Source organism: Sparus aurata, chromosome 18, assembly GCF_900880675.1.
Source record: "Sparus aurata chromosome 18, fSpaAur1.1, whole genome shotgun sequence".
Lineage (NCBI taxonomy): Eukaryota > Metazoa > Chordata > Actinopteri > Spariformes > Sparidae > Sparus > Sparus aurata.
Genome location: NC_044204.1, coordinates 20,935,230 through 20,949,181, shown reverse-complemented (window position 1 = coordinate 20,949,181; position 13,952 = coordinate 20,935,230). Strand labels below are relative to the sequence as shown.

The window sequence follows — 13,952 nt, the reverse complement described above, 5'->3', positions numbered from 1 at the left end:
GCCAGTTGTCCAGCTTTCCAACACTTTAAATAACAAGGACTCCATTGACCTTATAAATTGTGCGACTCGGCTAATTGGGGTCTCAATAGCTCTGATCACTGGGGACTTTTCGAAAACAACTCAACAATTACTGAACATTTAAAAGAGCAATAGCTTTTCATTGGCAGTCGTCTTGTGTTAGACAAACAGCTCATTTAACAAGTCCTTGTAAAAAAAAAGAAAAATTTGACATAGCTCTTGTGAAATGTGATTTCTCTGAAAGTCCATTCCCACTGTGGGAGTAATGTGTACACCCGGCACCAGCACCAGCTGAGTCTGCTGGGCGAACATGAAGGTTTGAGTGACATTTGTTCAAATTAGCACTAAAAAAGAGGCGAAATGACGAGTGCGAATGTGATGCATATGAGGATGAGAACCGCTTGGTCCGTTTTGCTCTCAAACATGCCTACCGTGTGACAGCAATCGTATAGAGATGGCTTTACTACGCATGGATTCACACAGCTGGTGTTTCTGTCTCCTCTGCTGCATGCCTCCGTCATGATGGAAGTGCCAGATGTACTTATATGTGAGCTGAGTGCCAGAAGTCAGAATATTTCAAGGACAATTGTGCCTGTTCGCTCACCATGTGCATTAGACTCCACTTTGATGTGTCAGCCTCACATACCTGGTTGACAGGGAGGAAAGATGTGCCACTGGCTACTTGTCAATTCAAATGTTCAAAGAGCACGCCAGAGGAAGATTAAAAGTAGCTCTTTATGTAGGTCTGACGGTGCAGAGGGCTGCTGCATCTAAGATTTCGCCAGCTGTGTGAAGCAAGCCAAGTGTTTGAACATGAATGCCACACAACCACGATGTCTCCCTTTTGTCCCAGTCAGGGGATGGGCAAAGTGCCCCACAGTTAAAGGAACAATTGTTCATTTTGATGTGCTTATTTGTAAACCATACAGACCTAAGACTGATACCAATCTTCTTATCTAACTCTTGGAGCAAAAATGGGTTAGTGTGTTTCCCAATGAAATGAAGCAATCTCTTCAAGGAACCACAGCCCTCTGCTTGGTTTTTCTCACACAGCCACAGTGTGTGATGTTAGATGGCATGTCGGTGTTCAAGGGGTGTTAATACAGACAGTGCAGGCAGTGGACACAGGGACTCTGGGGGCGAGGGGGCGGGCCCTCCGACAACGTGTTTGGCAGAGAACAGGGCCTGGTGAGTGACCCAGATCAGCACCTGGGAAATACACCTGCCCTCAAGGAGACACCCACGATGTATACTATCAACAGTGCCATTTGCTATGTGCGCTTTGAAAAGGCAACGCCATCTCAGTCATTAAGGTTTGTTTGTTTTTTTGTGAAGTAGTTCACAGGAATCCACAATAAAAGCACACGTTTATTCCATTAAAACATAGAATGTATATATAAACTCTAAAAATTATTCAATCAATTTCTTATTAATGCACTAGTACCCATCATAAGAGCTTACACTGGGGTCCGTCGTAACTTCCTTACACAACTGTAGCGTTCTGTCATGGTTTGGGTTTTTCTCTGATAGTTATTTCCTGTTTTATTTTGCAGATAAATCCTCTTGCATCCTGTTGTCACTTTGTGCTTCCTGCTCACCAGTGTTGTGTTTCCCTTCTGCGTGATGTTCACCTGCACGCCAGCCTCTGTTCCCACTGTCTCTGCACCTCAACCCCTCATTAGTTTAGTTTGTATTCAATCCTGTGTTGCTCCCTAACTCTTTGGTGGTTCGTCTGTCTGTTCGTCTTCGCATCAGTCCCGTGTCTCCTGTGTGCCCTTGTGCCTTTTCCACCGCTCCTCGTGTGTTCTTGATTTGTACCTGTAACGTGGCAGTTGATCTCGTCCTCTCTTCGGAGGTTGAGGAGTTCCCGGACCTCCTCGTCACCTCGTTTTTACAGACATCTTTGGTTGGCTGTTTTGCTGCAAACTGCTGCTCGTGGATTGCCGATATAATAAGTTGTCAAAATGTCATGCTGTCCCACCTGGAAGGTTCACTCTTTCTACACAGACGTCAATTAATTGCCGTTACTACCTTTGCTGGCTGTTCAGAGGTGGAGCAACAATAAGCAAAGCCACTTTTCAGACGACTTGCTTTCTGCCCCCACTGAGGACTTTCAATGACTTTTTAATGCGTCTCCGGCGTGCCTTTATCCTTCTCTGAAAACAATAATCACAATGTAATCAACATTTCCCACTTAAAGTAACTGCACAGAGATATGAACGCAATGACTGTCTGTTCAAACATACGATGTGCTTGTTTTGTAAGGAGTTACGGCAAAATTAACTGGAGAATTGCTCAAGAGGGAGTCCTGCAGTACACACAGTAGATCTTTGGCGGATTTAAATGCCTCTGCATGCGGTGCCTCTATCTTATCCTCTGCTCAGCTTCCTTTATGGCTCAGACTGGTGGTTTTTCACAGTTGGGGAATACTGAAACTGGACTGCCCAGCCTATAGAGAACACCTGCTGACTAAAGATAAATGACACACACACACACAGAAAGACGCCTCGCTGCCATAAGACACTAAGCCAGTTAAAAATGTAAAGCTTCTTTGACAAGCAGACGGATACAAGGCAGGCAGGAGTCAACCCATCAAAGGTACATATGCAGACGGGAGCCTCGCTCTCCAAGGGTACGACACAGGGCACATTAAAGCTCGTGTGAAAGGCGGCACAATGTTCCTTCATTGCGAGCAAATTTCCTGTTTTCTTTATCATGTTCACGCTTCTCCCACTTCCCCTTTTCATGGACGGTGGAGGAGATGTTGCCGTTAGTGTTTCCTCGCTCCTCTGTAGTTTTGTCTCTCATCAGTCACATGACAGGAACGGGGGGGGGGGGGGGAATAAAAGGAACTTTGTGTAAACAAATAAAGCATTTCTCAGAGTCTCGGTGTCGGCGCAGAGGATGCGACGTGGGAGCCCTGCGCGAAGACAGTCATTCTCATTAGGTTCATTTGCTGTTGCTTTGTGGTTATAGACCGTATGAAAGGGCGAAATGCGAGGGAAGATTTTGTTCTACATTTCCCTCAATTCACTAGAAAGGGTTTAAAGAGACTTGAATGAGACAGGAAATGAATCAACTGGAACTGAATTGCCCTGTTTTTCTGAAGGTCCTCGGGGGGTGAAGAGCAACATGTAGGTGACAGCACAGCCACAGTTATTTCAGTGACACAGTATCTGGCAAAGGGCCAAGGCTAAGGCACTCTGAAATAGCGCTGTATGTCCGGCGAGGAATGGGAGGCCATGCAGGCCATGGAGCAGACCTGCTCTCTGGATGTGGAGTCAGCCGGCCTCGGGCCACAACACACCCTCTCTCTCTCTCTCTCTCTCTCTCTCTCTCTCTCTTTCTCTCTCTCTCTCTCTCCCTGAAAGAAATACAGTCCACTTCCTCTGTCATCTGGACACAAGGCCGGGCAAAAGCCAGGCGACAGTCTGACTGGCAGCCTGGCTTTGATTTCATTGTTACTACAGAGGAGGATGACATCCACTATGTCCCTGTCCTCTGCACGAGTCGGGGGGAGTTAGGCCTTTCCAACATCCTGCCAGAGGAGGGGTGCGAAATTAAGGATGCGGCGACAAGCCATCTGGGCCAGCTTCCTATGTTACAAACCTCTGTCCCTGACTAAATCTTCCTGTACCTGCCTCACAGGCACACCGGACAACGCAAGCGCTTCCTCTGCCGTGATCCAGTTTTTGCATGTCATCATTTTTATCACTGAGAAATGGCTTCCCCTGCTGAGAAGGGAACCATGCACATTCTGGTAAATGCTTTGTCCCAGCTCCTGCCGCTGACATTACCATTGGGGAACATCCTAAGTATCTCTTGAGCACAGTCCTCGCCTGCTGTGACGGCTCGCACGCTCCTAAAACTCATGCTGCGACTGTTCAGAAGGAAAACTTTGAGGAGCCCCATTACCGCGCTTGTTACCTAATTCCAGGAGATTCGGGCCATAAACAAGTCTCTGCTGCCGTGTCAGATGTCCCAGTGAGCTAAATCACTGGGGCAGCTTAACATACCGTAGAAAAGGGGCAAAGTAGGGAGTACCGGGTCAACAATTATGGTGCTGAATGCCCAAAGGGAGGGAAGCCGGCAATTTCCTCAGGCTTTGCCAATGGACTCTTTCCCATGAACCTCAAGCGACCTCCAGTGACAAAGCAAGAGGTACGAGTGACCAATGAATTGCTGCACGGACTTCCAAGTCAAAACAGCTGCCGGTGACTGAGTGGCAATTTGAACGTAATAGCGACGGGGACTCCTGTATAACTGATAAGAGGTCTAAATGATGCTTGTTTCTAAGCAACGTAACACTTCAGTGGGTTATAATATCCGTGTAACAGCAACCGAACGCCAGGATCCAGTTTCTGCCTCCAGAACATGTGCGAAGTGACCGACCAACAAAGGCAATAGAGGCCATAAAGGAATGTGTGCTGATACAACTTAGAATAAATGTTACAGGTGCTGAATGTCATGTAATTAGCCTCCTGTTGTATGTCAAGAGGATTTGTGAAGCCAGCGCCACGGATGGTTTTCTTAGCTGTGAATTCAAATGTGCAGCGGCACTCAGAATAAATAACAGCTGTGTCACGATTTATTTCATCTTCCTGGTAAAAGCACTCGTCTCATGATTGTGTACACTCTCACCTCTTCATGGGTGATTTAATTCACTCATCGGGCGATAGCTCAAGAGCTCGTTGAGCGATACATCACTAATCCTTGACTGTCTTTGTGCTGGGCCGTTAGCATTATGAAACTCAGGCCTGCGTGAACATGATGGAAAGGACAGAGAGATCAGAATAAAATCAATAGGTCAGCCATTATTCCAAGTGTGGGAGAGCATTTCAAGAGTGGCAAGAACAATTTGAATTGCCAGAGCACAACGGGAGCCTGCTGTGGCTGACATTTCCTTTGCACAGCGGGGACCCAGAGAACGACCGTGAGGCAGGTCAGACTTTGACAACGCCACTACTGATTTGGAAAGTTATTAAGAAGCTAATGAGAGGGACGTAAATGTATAAACACCTAATTGTTCTTTTTCTGTGGAAGGTCAAGCAGCAAGAAGACCTTTTAGGGAATAATAACAGGACTAAAGCTAACCGCTACGTTTATATTCACACCCACTTTACGCTGTGCAGAAGTAATTATGCGCAGAGGGTTTGAACTTCTCTCTTTCCTTTCACAAGTTTTTCTATCATTTTGTCTTGTGCAGCCGACAACAAAGTGCAACTATCTAAATGTCATCCAGGAAACAGTGTCTGAAAATGCCGTGGTTGCACAAGCATTTCTTTTCTGGTGTGACCAGGCCTGAAGACATTACACAGCTGATGTTTGCAAAGTGCAGCCGTTGCTAAATTAGCATCCTAATGACTATGACTATGCTAGCATGTTGGTGTGAAGTAGGTTTTAATGTTTAATATTTGCCTTTGCCACAGAGGTAATATTTTAACTTGTGTCTGTTTGTGAGTTGATTGTTTGGTTTGTTTGGATTACACAAAAACTAGAGATTTTCACGAAATTTGTAGTGAAGGCAATTCTGGACAAAGATAGTTTGTTATTGGGTATTTGATTTGATGACCAGGGAAAGAGACTCTCTTTTTCTGCAGAATCACCTTCCCTACCTTTAAGGTGGCTGATATCTATGAGTTTGTATGGATCCTAGATCTGGTGAAGTTAAATTATGGTGAGGCAGATCATTTAGAGTGAACCATCCATTGAGTTTAATATTGGATCAGGCTTGATTGAATGAAAGTGGACAGCTGGGTTGAGTGCCATTCTGCTAATGATAGTTGATCATCCAGTCACATTGGAGTCACTGGGAATGAGACTAAACAATCAATTATCTTTCCACAGAGTAGCTTATTGCAAAAGTTTTGCAGGTAATTAATCTCAAAACAAGTTATTGGACATATTTTGAGCTGATTTTGGTGCTAGATGAAAAGTTGAGATGTCACCAAAGTTATTACAATTGATGCTGAGAGGAACATGGACGCCTCTTATTCAATTTCATGACCAGCTCTCCAACAGTTATTGAGATATTTCAGTGTTTACTAAAGTAGCAGCCAACAACGTTGCCATCCCGAGCTTCCTGCAGTCAGCATTGCTAAAGACTGGGCACAGAAAAACACGGATGAAAACAAAATTACCACAGATGGTTTTCATCAACTATCTTGCACCAACTTAGACACATATTTGGCTCCTGCAGCAGATTCCTGGTGTTGAAAGAGCTTATCTCTCAGCCCTAGTCATATTTGGGGTGTTGGTGCCTCAGCATGATGAGAAAGTGAGTGACGAGACATACAAATGCCTGAGGGGCCCTGCTACTCCATGCCAGTGATGAGTGAGGCACCGGACTCCCTATTTATTTGGATTTTACTGCAGAGATCTTCCCACATGGAGCAGCAGCGGCAGCAGCAGCATTCCACTCCCATCCGAGCTGCCTTCCAGCTGATAGAACAAGATATTCAAGGACAGACACAGAGGGTCCGCTCCTCGGGGTCCTGAGGTTGAATCCTGAGATCAGCGCTGAGCGTAAGGGGATATTGTTGGCTAAAACAACTCGACCTCTATAAGTGGACGACTAGAATAATACCCAGAGTTGAGAGTCAGATTTCTGGGATGATCTGATCATGCGGAGGTATGCGTACAGAAAACACTCAGCTAAAAGCAATATCAACACTATGCACCCAAGACACAGAGCAAGCCAAAGATCATTCGGCTCAGCTCAGCTTCGGAGGGAGAAATGATTCACTGCCTTCAGATGTGGCTTCTACTGGGGAGGTTTTCAATAGCCAATTATGCTTGAACAAAAAAGAAAAAAGGAAATGCATCAATCAGTGATTCTCAATTCATTTCATTTGCATCCTATTCCAGGAGAGTTGCACCACGATTCTTTTTAAGTGCAACAGAATGTCTGTGTCAGAAATGTTTTAGAAAATAACATAATTCAAGACAGAGACGGAGTGTGACAGGAAGATGGTAGAAAATGGCCCAGGGTGGAAAACTTGGAGCTCCAAAATTGCAGCTGATGTGTAAACTGCATCCTCTCCCCCTTCAAAATGAGAATGACTTCTGGGCTGGCAGGTCTACAGTCCACTCGCTCCCTCAATCTTCCCCCGCGATCATATAAATGCGAAGGAGCCAGCGGTCTCGTCACGCTTGCGTCAGACTCCGACTCGGAGGTGTCTTTTTAATGTCACACATTTGTTTGACCCTTCAGAAATCCCTTCAGACGGATCTGAGCTACCCGCGATAAAGAATTTAAAATATGAGCTACGAGCTGTCAGAAAATGGCTTTTTTTACAAGAGTTTAATTTATTCAATGAGAGATTTTTAAAGTTAGAACACGGACAGAGGGTAAATTGCTGCGTTCAAGCCTCAAGGTCCATCATTTCGATGTGACTTGACGGCCAGAAAGAGACTATGTGCAACCCTCATTACTATTAAAAGAAAAACCAGTGAATGATAATACAATTTTAAAGTTCACTACACTCGAAGTGGTGGGCGAAAAGCTACAAACTTGAGCCTGAACATGGGCCCTGTTCCCTCACATCCACCTTAATGTGGCTCTCAATCTCCTGGGAACATACTGTGAGGCTGTAATTGAAAAATGTGCATCTCTGGTTCCTTCTGCCTCCAGGAGTTACTGAGATATTGTGCCTCTACTGAGAAAGATGGGCTCCCCGTGTCGCCGAACTAACAGAGCTGCAAATAAGTCTTTCAACAGATAACACCGGACATGTTTTTCCAGTGGGCACATCAGGTTGGTGGGATGGCAGAAAAATGTCAGGGCTGAGCTTCAGAATTCCAAGATACACACTGTGGATTTCTTTGTTTTTGAGCACTGTAATAGTTTGGACAGAGCCTTCCGAGAACACACAGCCAGGTGAAAAAAACACACATTTGTCACACATTATAAAAATCAGTGCAGTGATTCCCCTTCGGAAATGGATCCTGTGGTGCCATTGGTCCTCATTCCTCCCTGACAAATTACTGTTTATCTGTTCCTGCAGATGTATGCGACCCACCCAGCACAACTCAGTGATATTTATGAAAGGAGCAAGAGTCATCGCTCCACCGCGGAGTCATGATTCGGATAACCATATGGCGGCTGCCCCACACAAAAGTATTCCCTGTTCTTTATGAACAGCTGTGCAACAGCAATCAGTGACGAGTGAGCCAAACGTAACACATTCAGTCAGAAATAAGACAATCCGAAGAGCCCTGTTCAAGTGTCTGGCATGAAACAGCGCCATGAAAACAACGCGCTTCAGATTTATTAGCCTCACTTCTTTCTCAGGAATAAAGAGCACATGCCGGAGGCCCAAAATAGCCCAGAAATTCTTGAGGCAGGTCGATTTGGTCTGGACGCGAGCGACATTCTGTCACCTTTCGCTCGCTTTACAAAAACAAGATTACTTCAATGAGATGGTTTGAAGGGATCTCACCCCCCATCCCTCCCCCTCCTCCTCCACCTCCTCCCTCCCTCCCTCCCTCCTCCTCATGTCAGTCCAGTCCAGATCACTCAGTTCTCCTCCCACTATGTGACCTACATACATACATATATACATGCACGGTGATGTGCCAACTCAAACTTGATAGAAATCTGCTTTTTTTTTTTTTTTTTTTTTTTTTTACTGACCTTGCATCACCAATTAACAGCTGCATCTTCATCAAACGCAACAACAGCATGCCTCCCCCTAGTGCCTATCTGCATGTAGACTAGAAATCCAGTCCCACACTGGGAGGCAAAGAGAGAAACTTCCAATCACGTCTGGTGATGAATGGATGCTACTCATAAATACTAAGGGGATTCAACGTGATGCAAAGTACGTGTGAGTATGGCATGTTTTAGACTGAATATGATGCCTCAGCTTTGGAATAAAGTAAACATTTCAACTCCACGTGCAATTAAAAAGAGCAGAAAGTATACAGAAAACTGCAGGATGCACTATCTGGCTTCAGTTTGACATGAACACAACTGTCTAGACACGAAACTCAAATCAACATCGGATCAATTATTTACGGGACGTCAGCGCAAACACTCAGCCCGAACTTTTCCCCTTCACCCCCCCCCCAAAAAAAAAAGTTGCGCGCTCCAAACTTTCTCCTCACTCACCTGAGGCGTACGCTATTCCAATCCAAGTCCGACAGAAAAACGTGAAATCTGTCTTCATCTCCAGATCTCCGGTCCAGAAAGTGCAGAAGCCTAACCGGTGTTTCCTTTCCCCCCCAAAAAATTTTAAAAAAATAAAATAAAATGTGTTTTAACGCGCGTGGAGACGGTGGAGAGGCGCTTAGACTGAAAGTCCGGTGAGGGAGAGAGAGAAAGAGAGAGAGAGAGAGAAAAAAAAAGAAGCAAACTCAGGTGAACCTCGACCAATCGATGCCTGATCTGCACACAGAGGACACAGAGACGAACAGCTGAGGGGAGAGAGGAGAGACACAAACACGTCTTTTTTGTCTAAAGGACGCACAAGGCACTGAATGGGATTTACAATGATTTCCTTTTTCCTTTGCTCGTGACTGGAGCGCATGCACACCCATCCATCCATCCAGTTCATAAAACAGGCTGAATTGGAGGGGTGTGTGTCGGTGGGTGTGGGGTGTGTGTGTGAGAGAGAGAGACAGAGAGGGGGGGGCGGGGGTCTGGCTAAAATCCATGACAAATTTCCTTCCTGCAAGACCCCCATAAGTTTTCATTCGCTGCGCTAAACACCTAGTAATGGCATTTTTGAGGATAATAAAGTAGTGGCATCTCATTCTGTATGGTTATAAGACACCATAAAGTACAATAAGAAAACTTTAACCTCTTAGTGTACGCCCCCATTTTAAGGTTCTTTTTCCAAAACGACATACCGAAATTAAAAGCATGACAGCTCCCACATAGTTTGAGACTCAGGGATGTGCTTTGGAAACCATTGGAAAGGTAACACCCTCAAGTTTTTTCTAGAAGTGTAAGTGTGATTCTATGACATACTGACACAGAGTTACAGAGGTTGGAACACAGGTTTTGGTTTCCGTCCAATTCAAATGTCAATAAACTGACTAAGATATAAGGGTTCGGGTATGTCTATGGACACAGCAGACACAATTAGGCCATAGCCACAGGTCTCAGCTTGCTACACTCAAAATTTGAAGTCAAAAGACTAAAAAATTGATTTTTCCTTTTTTCTAAAGGCATGTCTGTGCATTTTGCTTGGGTCCTTTTATTCCAAGAGCGCCTACTGAGATTCAAAGGCTTATAACTTGAGAACCCCTTTACCTAGAAACATAATCTTGGTCTCAAATGAAAGCTAAGGCCTTGGGGTTTCTTGCTTGTTCGAAACTTGTAGCTAGTTTTGGGTAAAATGACATGGATATTCCCATTCTATGGACTCTTGGCAAACTATGAAAAAAAAAGTGTGGCATGACATTGTAGCTGTGGAAAAAGGGAACACTCAGAAGGTATGTAGGCATTCTTGCTTCTTGCGGTAGAGGGCTCTTTCTAATGTTGTGTCATGGTGAGTTTAGAAGGCTATTACATGGTCTGGAAATAACTTTTTTCCTTTGTGTTTGGGCTTAAAATAATCACGACACTCTCAGCTTTCGAACAGTGAGTATATACTGTTAAGATTTGATGCTTAAAACTATTAGCAAAAAAACTTTTCGTTTTTACGAAGGGTGCTCGTTTAGTGAAGGGTGTTCCTATGTTGGAACGGTGTTCCTTAAGGAGTTAAAGGATAAATACACCCAAAAATGTTTAATCTTAGTTCTTCTCTGCTCGACCTTGTGCTGATGGAAAGCCAGTCAAAATTTGTTTTAGTCAACGAAATACTTCTGGGGGTTCACGGCAAAACTGTGATTCTCCTAAACAACTGAAGTAGACGCAGACTAAAAAAAAAAAACAACCAAAATAAACATAAAATTGCTCCAGAAGAGTCTCCAGTTGCCCAGACATCCCAAATTGATTTGAAAATACGTCATTTACGTCTTCAATGTGCGGTCGACTTTTCAGACGGGGTGCATGCTAACGTTTTTAGCTTAGCAGCTAAAGTGGAGATTTCCGCTCTTAAAAAAAGGGATAGAAACAATGTATTTTTAAGTCAGTCTGGGATCATGGGTTTGTAAAATGCCCAACAATCTGTCTCTACTTCATTAACACCCTTTTATAAAGCTGAAATCCTCACTGTGGCTGCTAAGCTAAAGCATTAGCAAACACACCATCTGATGTGAATGCATGAATGCAGCCACATGTTGAAGGTGTAAATAAAGTCTGTTCGATTCATTTTGGGATCTCTGGGCTTCTGGTGACACCGGACAAGCTGTATGGAGACATTTTATGTTTTTTTCCCAGTGTTTTTTACATCTAAAATACAAGTCCCCATGTACTTCAGTAGTTTAAGAGAAAGCTGCAAAGCTGTTTTGCTGTGAAGCTCCAGAAATGTTTTGTGGACTGCAAAACTTGACTCGACTTTCCATTGGCATGTAGGTGAGCAGACAGTGACTGAATTTATATTTTTTGGGTGAACTGACCCTTTTAACCAGTGCCGCCCAAAGTTGGCCCAACATAAGGGCACATTTTTCCTGCCAGTTGTTTGTAGCTAAACTAAATTTAAAAATAGATTTAGACAAATATGAATAAATGTTTATGGTGTTTACTTTCTTGTGAGGTAAGATGCATTTCAATCGTATCGGAGGACTGATTATTTATTGTTTTTACATAATCTGAGCAAGGAAGTCAGTCAATGAAGAGAACTTGGAATCCTTTTAAATTATTTTACAATACGATACAATAGGTGTTTGCTTTTGGACCGTGTCCCACCATTTAGTTTCAGTTTTTGGCCCCCAGGGGAAAAAAGTTCAGGCAGCCCTGTTTCAACCTCTGTGAGGACGAGATTTCATGCTGTTGTGTCGCCGTTGCGGATTTTCCATTTGTTTCCTGAGCGCCAAACTGTTTGATATTGATCTGAATTTCATGGATTGTTTTTGAGGCATTTAAATCCCTCGTGACATCCAAAGAGCACAGCAGGTAATCCTAATACCATCAGAAATTCTTCTAAAGCCACCGCGGGAATACAGCAAGAGTTATGAAACAAGTGAAGTCAACACATACCACAGTGAGGTAGACGCAGCCTCAGGAGGGAAATCAGAGGAGAACTACTTGATATTTTCCTCTTTGGTCAGCTGAGTTTAATCCACCAAACAATATATCTGGTCTCTCAATGCAATTTTATCTGCTCATGTCAAAAGTCTTGCATTCATTTGAGGCAGAAAGACTTATCTTTTTGCGCTTATGAACACAAATCCTTGCAGATGTTCAACAAACCAGAGCTGAGCAGAGGTGCCCGGGGAGACGCTCTCTATTAAAAGTCTGCAATAACTCTTCCAAGGGGTCAGATGCAGCGATGCCTCCAATGAAACTAAAGTGCGCAGATTTCTTCCAGCCTCGTCCAAGTCCTGTTAACCCCCCGCCCGCCCACGCAATCCATCCACCAGGAGTCCTCCGAGGTGGGAATGAAAATCATGCACTAAGAACACAACACGCCCGTGGTGAACCGTTATCTGCCCGGTTTTATTTTACAGGGAGGGATTTTGAAAATTGAAAACCCATGTACCATATGCACTCTGATATAAAAAGTCAGAGGGTACAAGAGATGTGCACTTGGATGATTGAGCACACAACCACACACACACACAAACAGAGGGGTTTTGGGTGCAGTTGTGTGTTTCGTTCGTTAATTGTCTGATTCAGAGGTATAGAAGAGGCAGCCTGGCCATTCAAAGACAGAGTAATCAATCCCAGGCATCATACAGGGAGCTGTGAAATCAATAGCATGCTGTATAAGCACTTGGAAACCCATTATTACAGTAATGACACTAGCTGACTCAAAACTTCTTCCTGGCAGTTGAGCAGCAGTCCAACAGTCAGCCGACAGCAGCTGTAGGTTGAATATATGTGAGGGGAAAAATTCTCAATCTGATTATGTTATTTTCAATTATTCCCTGAGACAGAGAGAGCCCAACATCAGGAGTGTGTGGAACAACAGGGAGTCAAAGGGAGCGCTGAGTGTTATTGTGGGCATGTGTTCCACCCCAGATCCCTTACGGCGAGCCACCTCTCTGACCTTAAAACACAATGTTGTGATTGAATGGTTGTAATTAAAATGTTCTCCTGGTTTCAGCCCCACAGCACTGCGGGCTTCAGAGGAAAATAAACACGCTAAATCGTGTTGATAGTCTAACAAAGCCACGTCCACGGAGTTACCAAATCTCATTAGGAACGTAAAACAGATCACGTCGTGGACGCGTGAAAACCCTTGAGTGGCCAACAAAATAATAAACTGGGACACATAAGCGTTGAGATGAGCCGTTCAGACAACAGGGATAACAAATGATGAGCCCTCGCGCTAGGATAGCATGATCGCCCCTGCTGTGTCAGATGAAAAAAGGTTTGGGCTCATAATCCTGCCGGCTCCTGAGAGACAGCTGAAGACTCAAGGACCCGTCCTTGAAGTGCCAGCACTCTACGTCCGGCCCATCCTCAGGTCAGGAAACACATTACTGATCCGCAGCTACTATCATAGGAAGGATGTGGAGCACACATGTGACCCCTGCTCACTCCCCTCACTGAAGCTCGTGCCCATGGGCCTGTGCACAGCGCTGCATTCTGCCAAGCTGCTTTGAAGTAGCTGTCACTGTTTTTTTGTGTGTGTGTGTGTGTGTGTTTTTGTTGGTTTGTTATGATTGAGGTTGTCAAAATCCCTTTTCGGTTCTAGGATAAGTTCACTATCAGTCATCGGTTATGGGAAGCTTCCTGACAACAAGAAAAGTACTTGTGGAAGTTTTCACAATCTTAAATTAATATAAACCTATTGCGATCTTTTTGTTTGGTCACTTGGAGGCAGCAAAACGAGCAGTAAATGCAACATTAACATATTATGACGATAAAAAGATGATGC

General features: G+C 44.3%; 1 protein-coding gene across 2 annotated transcripts in view; it reads right to left on the bottom strand.

Annotated features, from left to right (window-relative positions):
• flt4 (fms related receptor tyrosine kinase 4) overlaps positions 1 to 9,574 on the bottom strand; it is a 63,470-nt gene extending 53,896 nt beyond the window's left edge. For both annotated transcript variants that reach the window (XM_030396762.1, XM_030396763.1), the window contains exon 1: positions 9,131 to 9,574. In XM_030396762.1, the coding sequence (XP_030252622.1) occupies positions 9,131 to 9,188 (58 nt within the window). In that variant the 5' untranslated portion in view covers positions 9,189 to 9,574. The remainder of the gene's footprint in view (positions 1 to 9,130) is intronic.
• Positions 9,575 to 13,952: the final 4,378 nt, after the last annotated feature.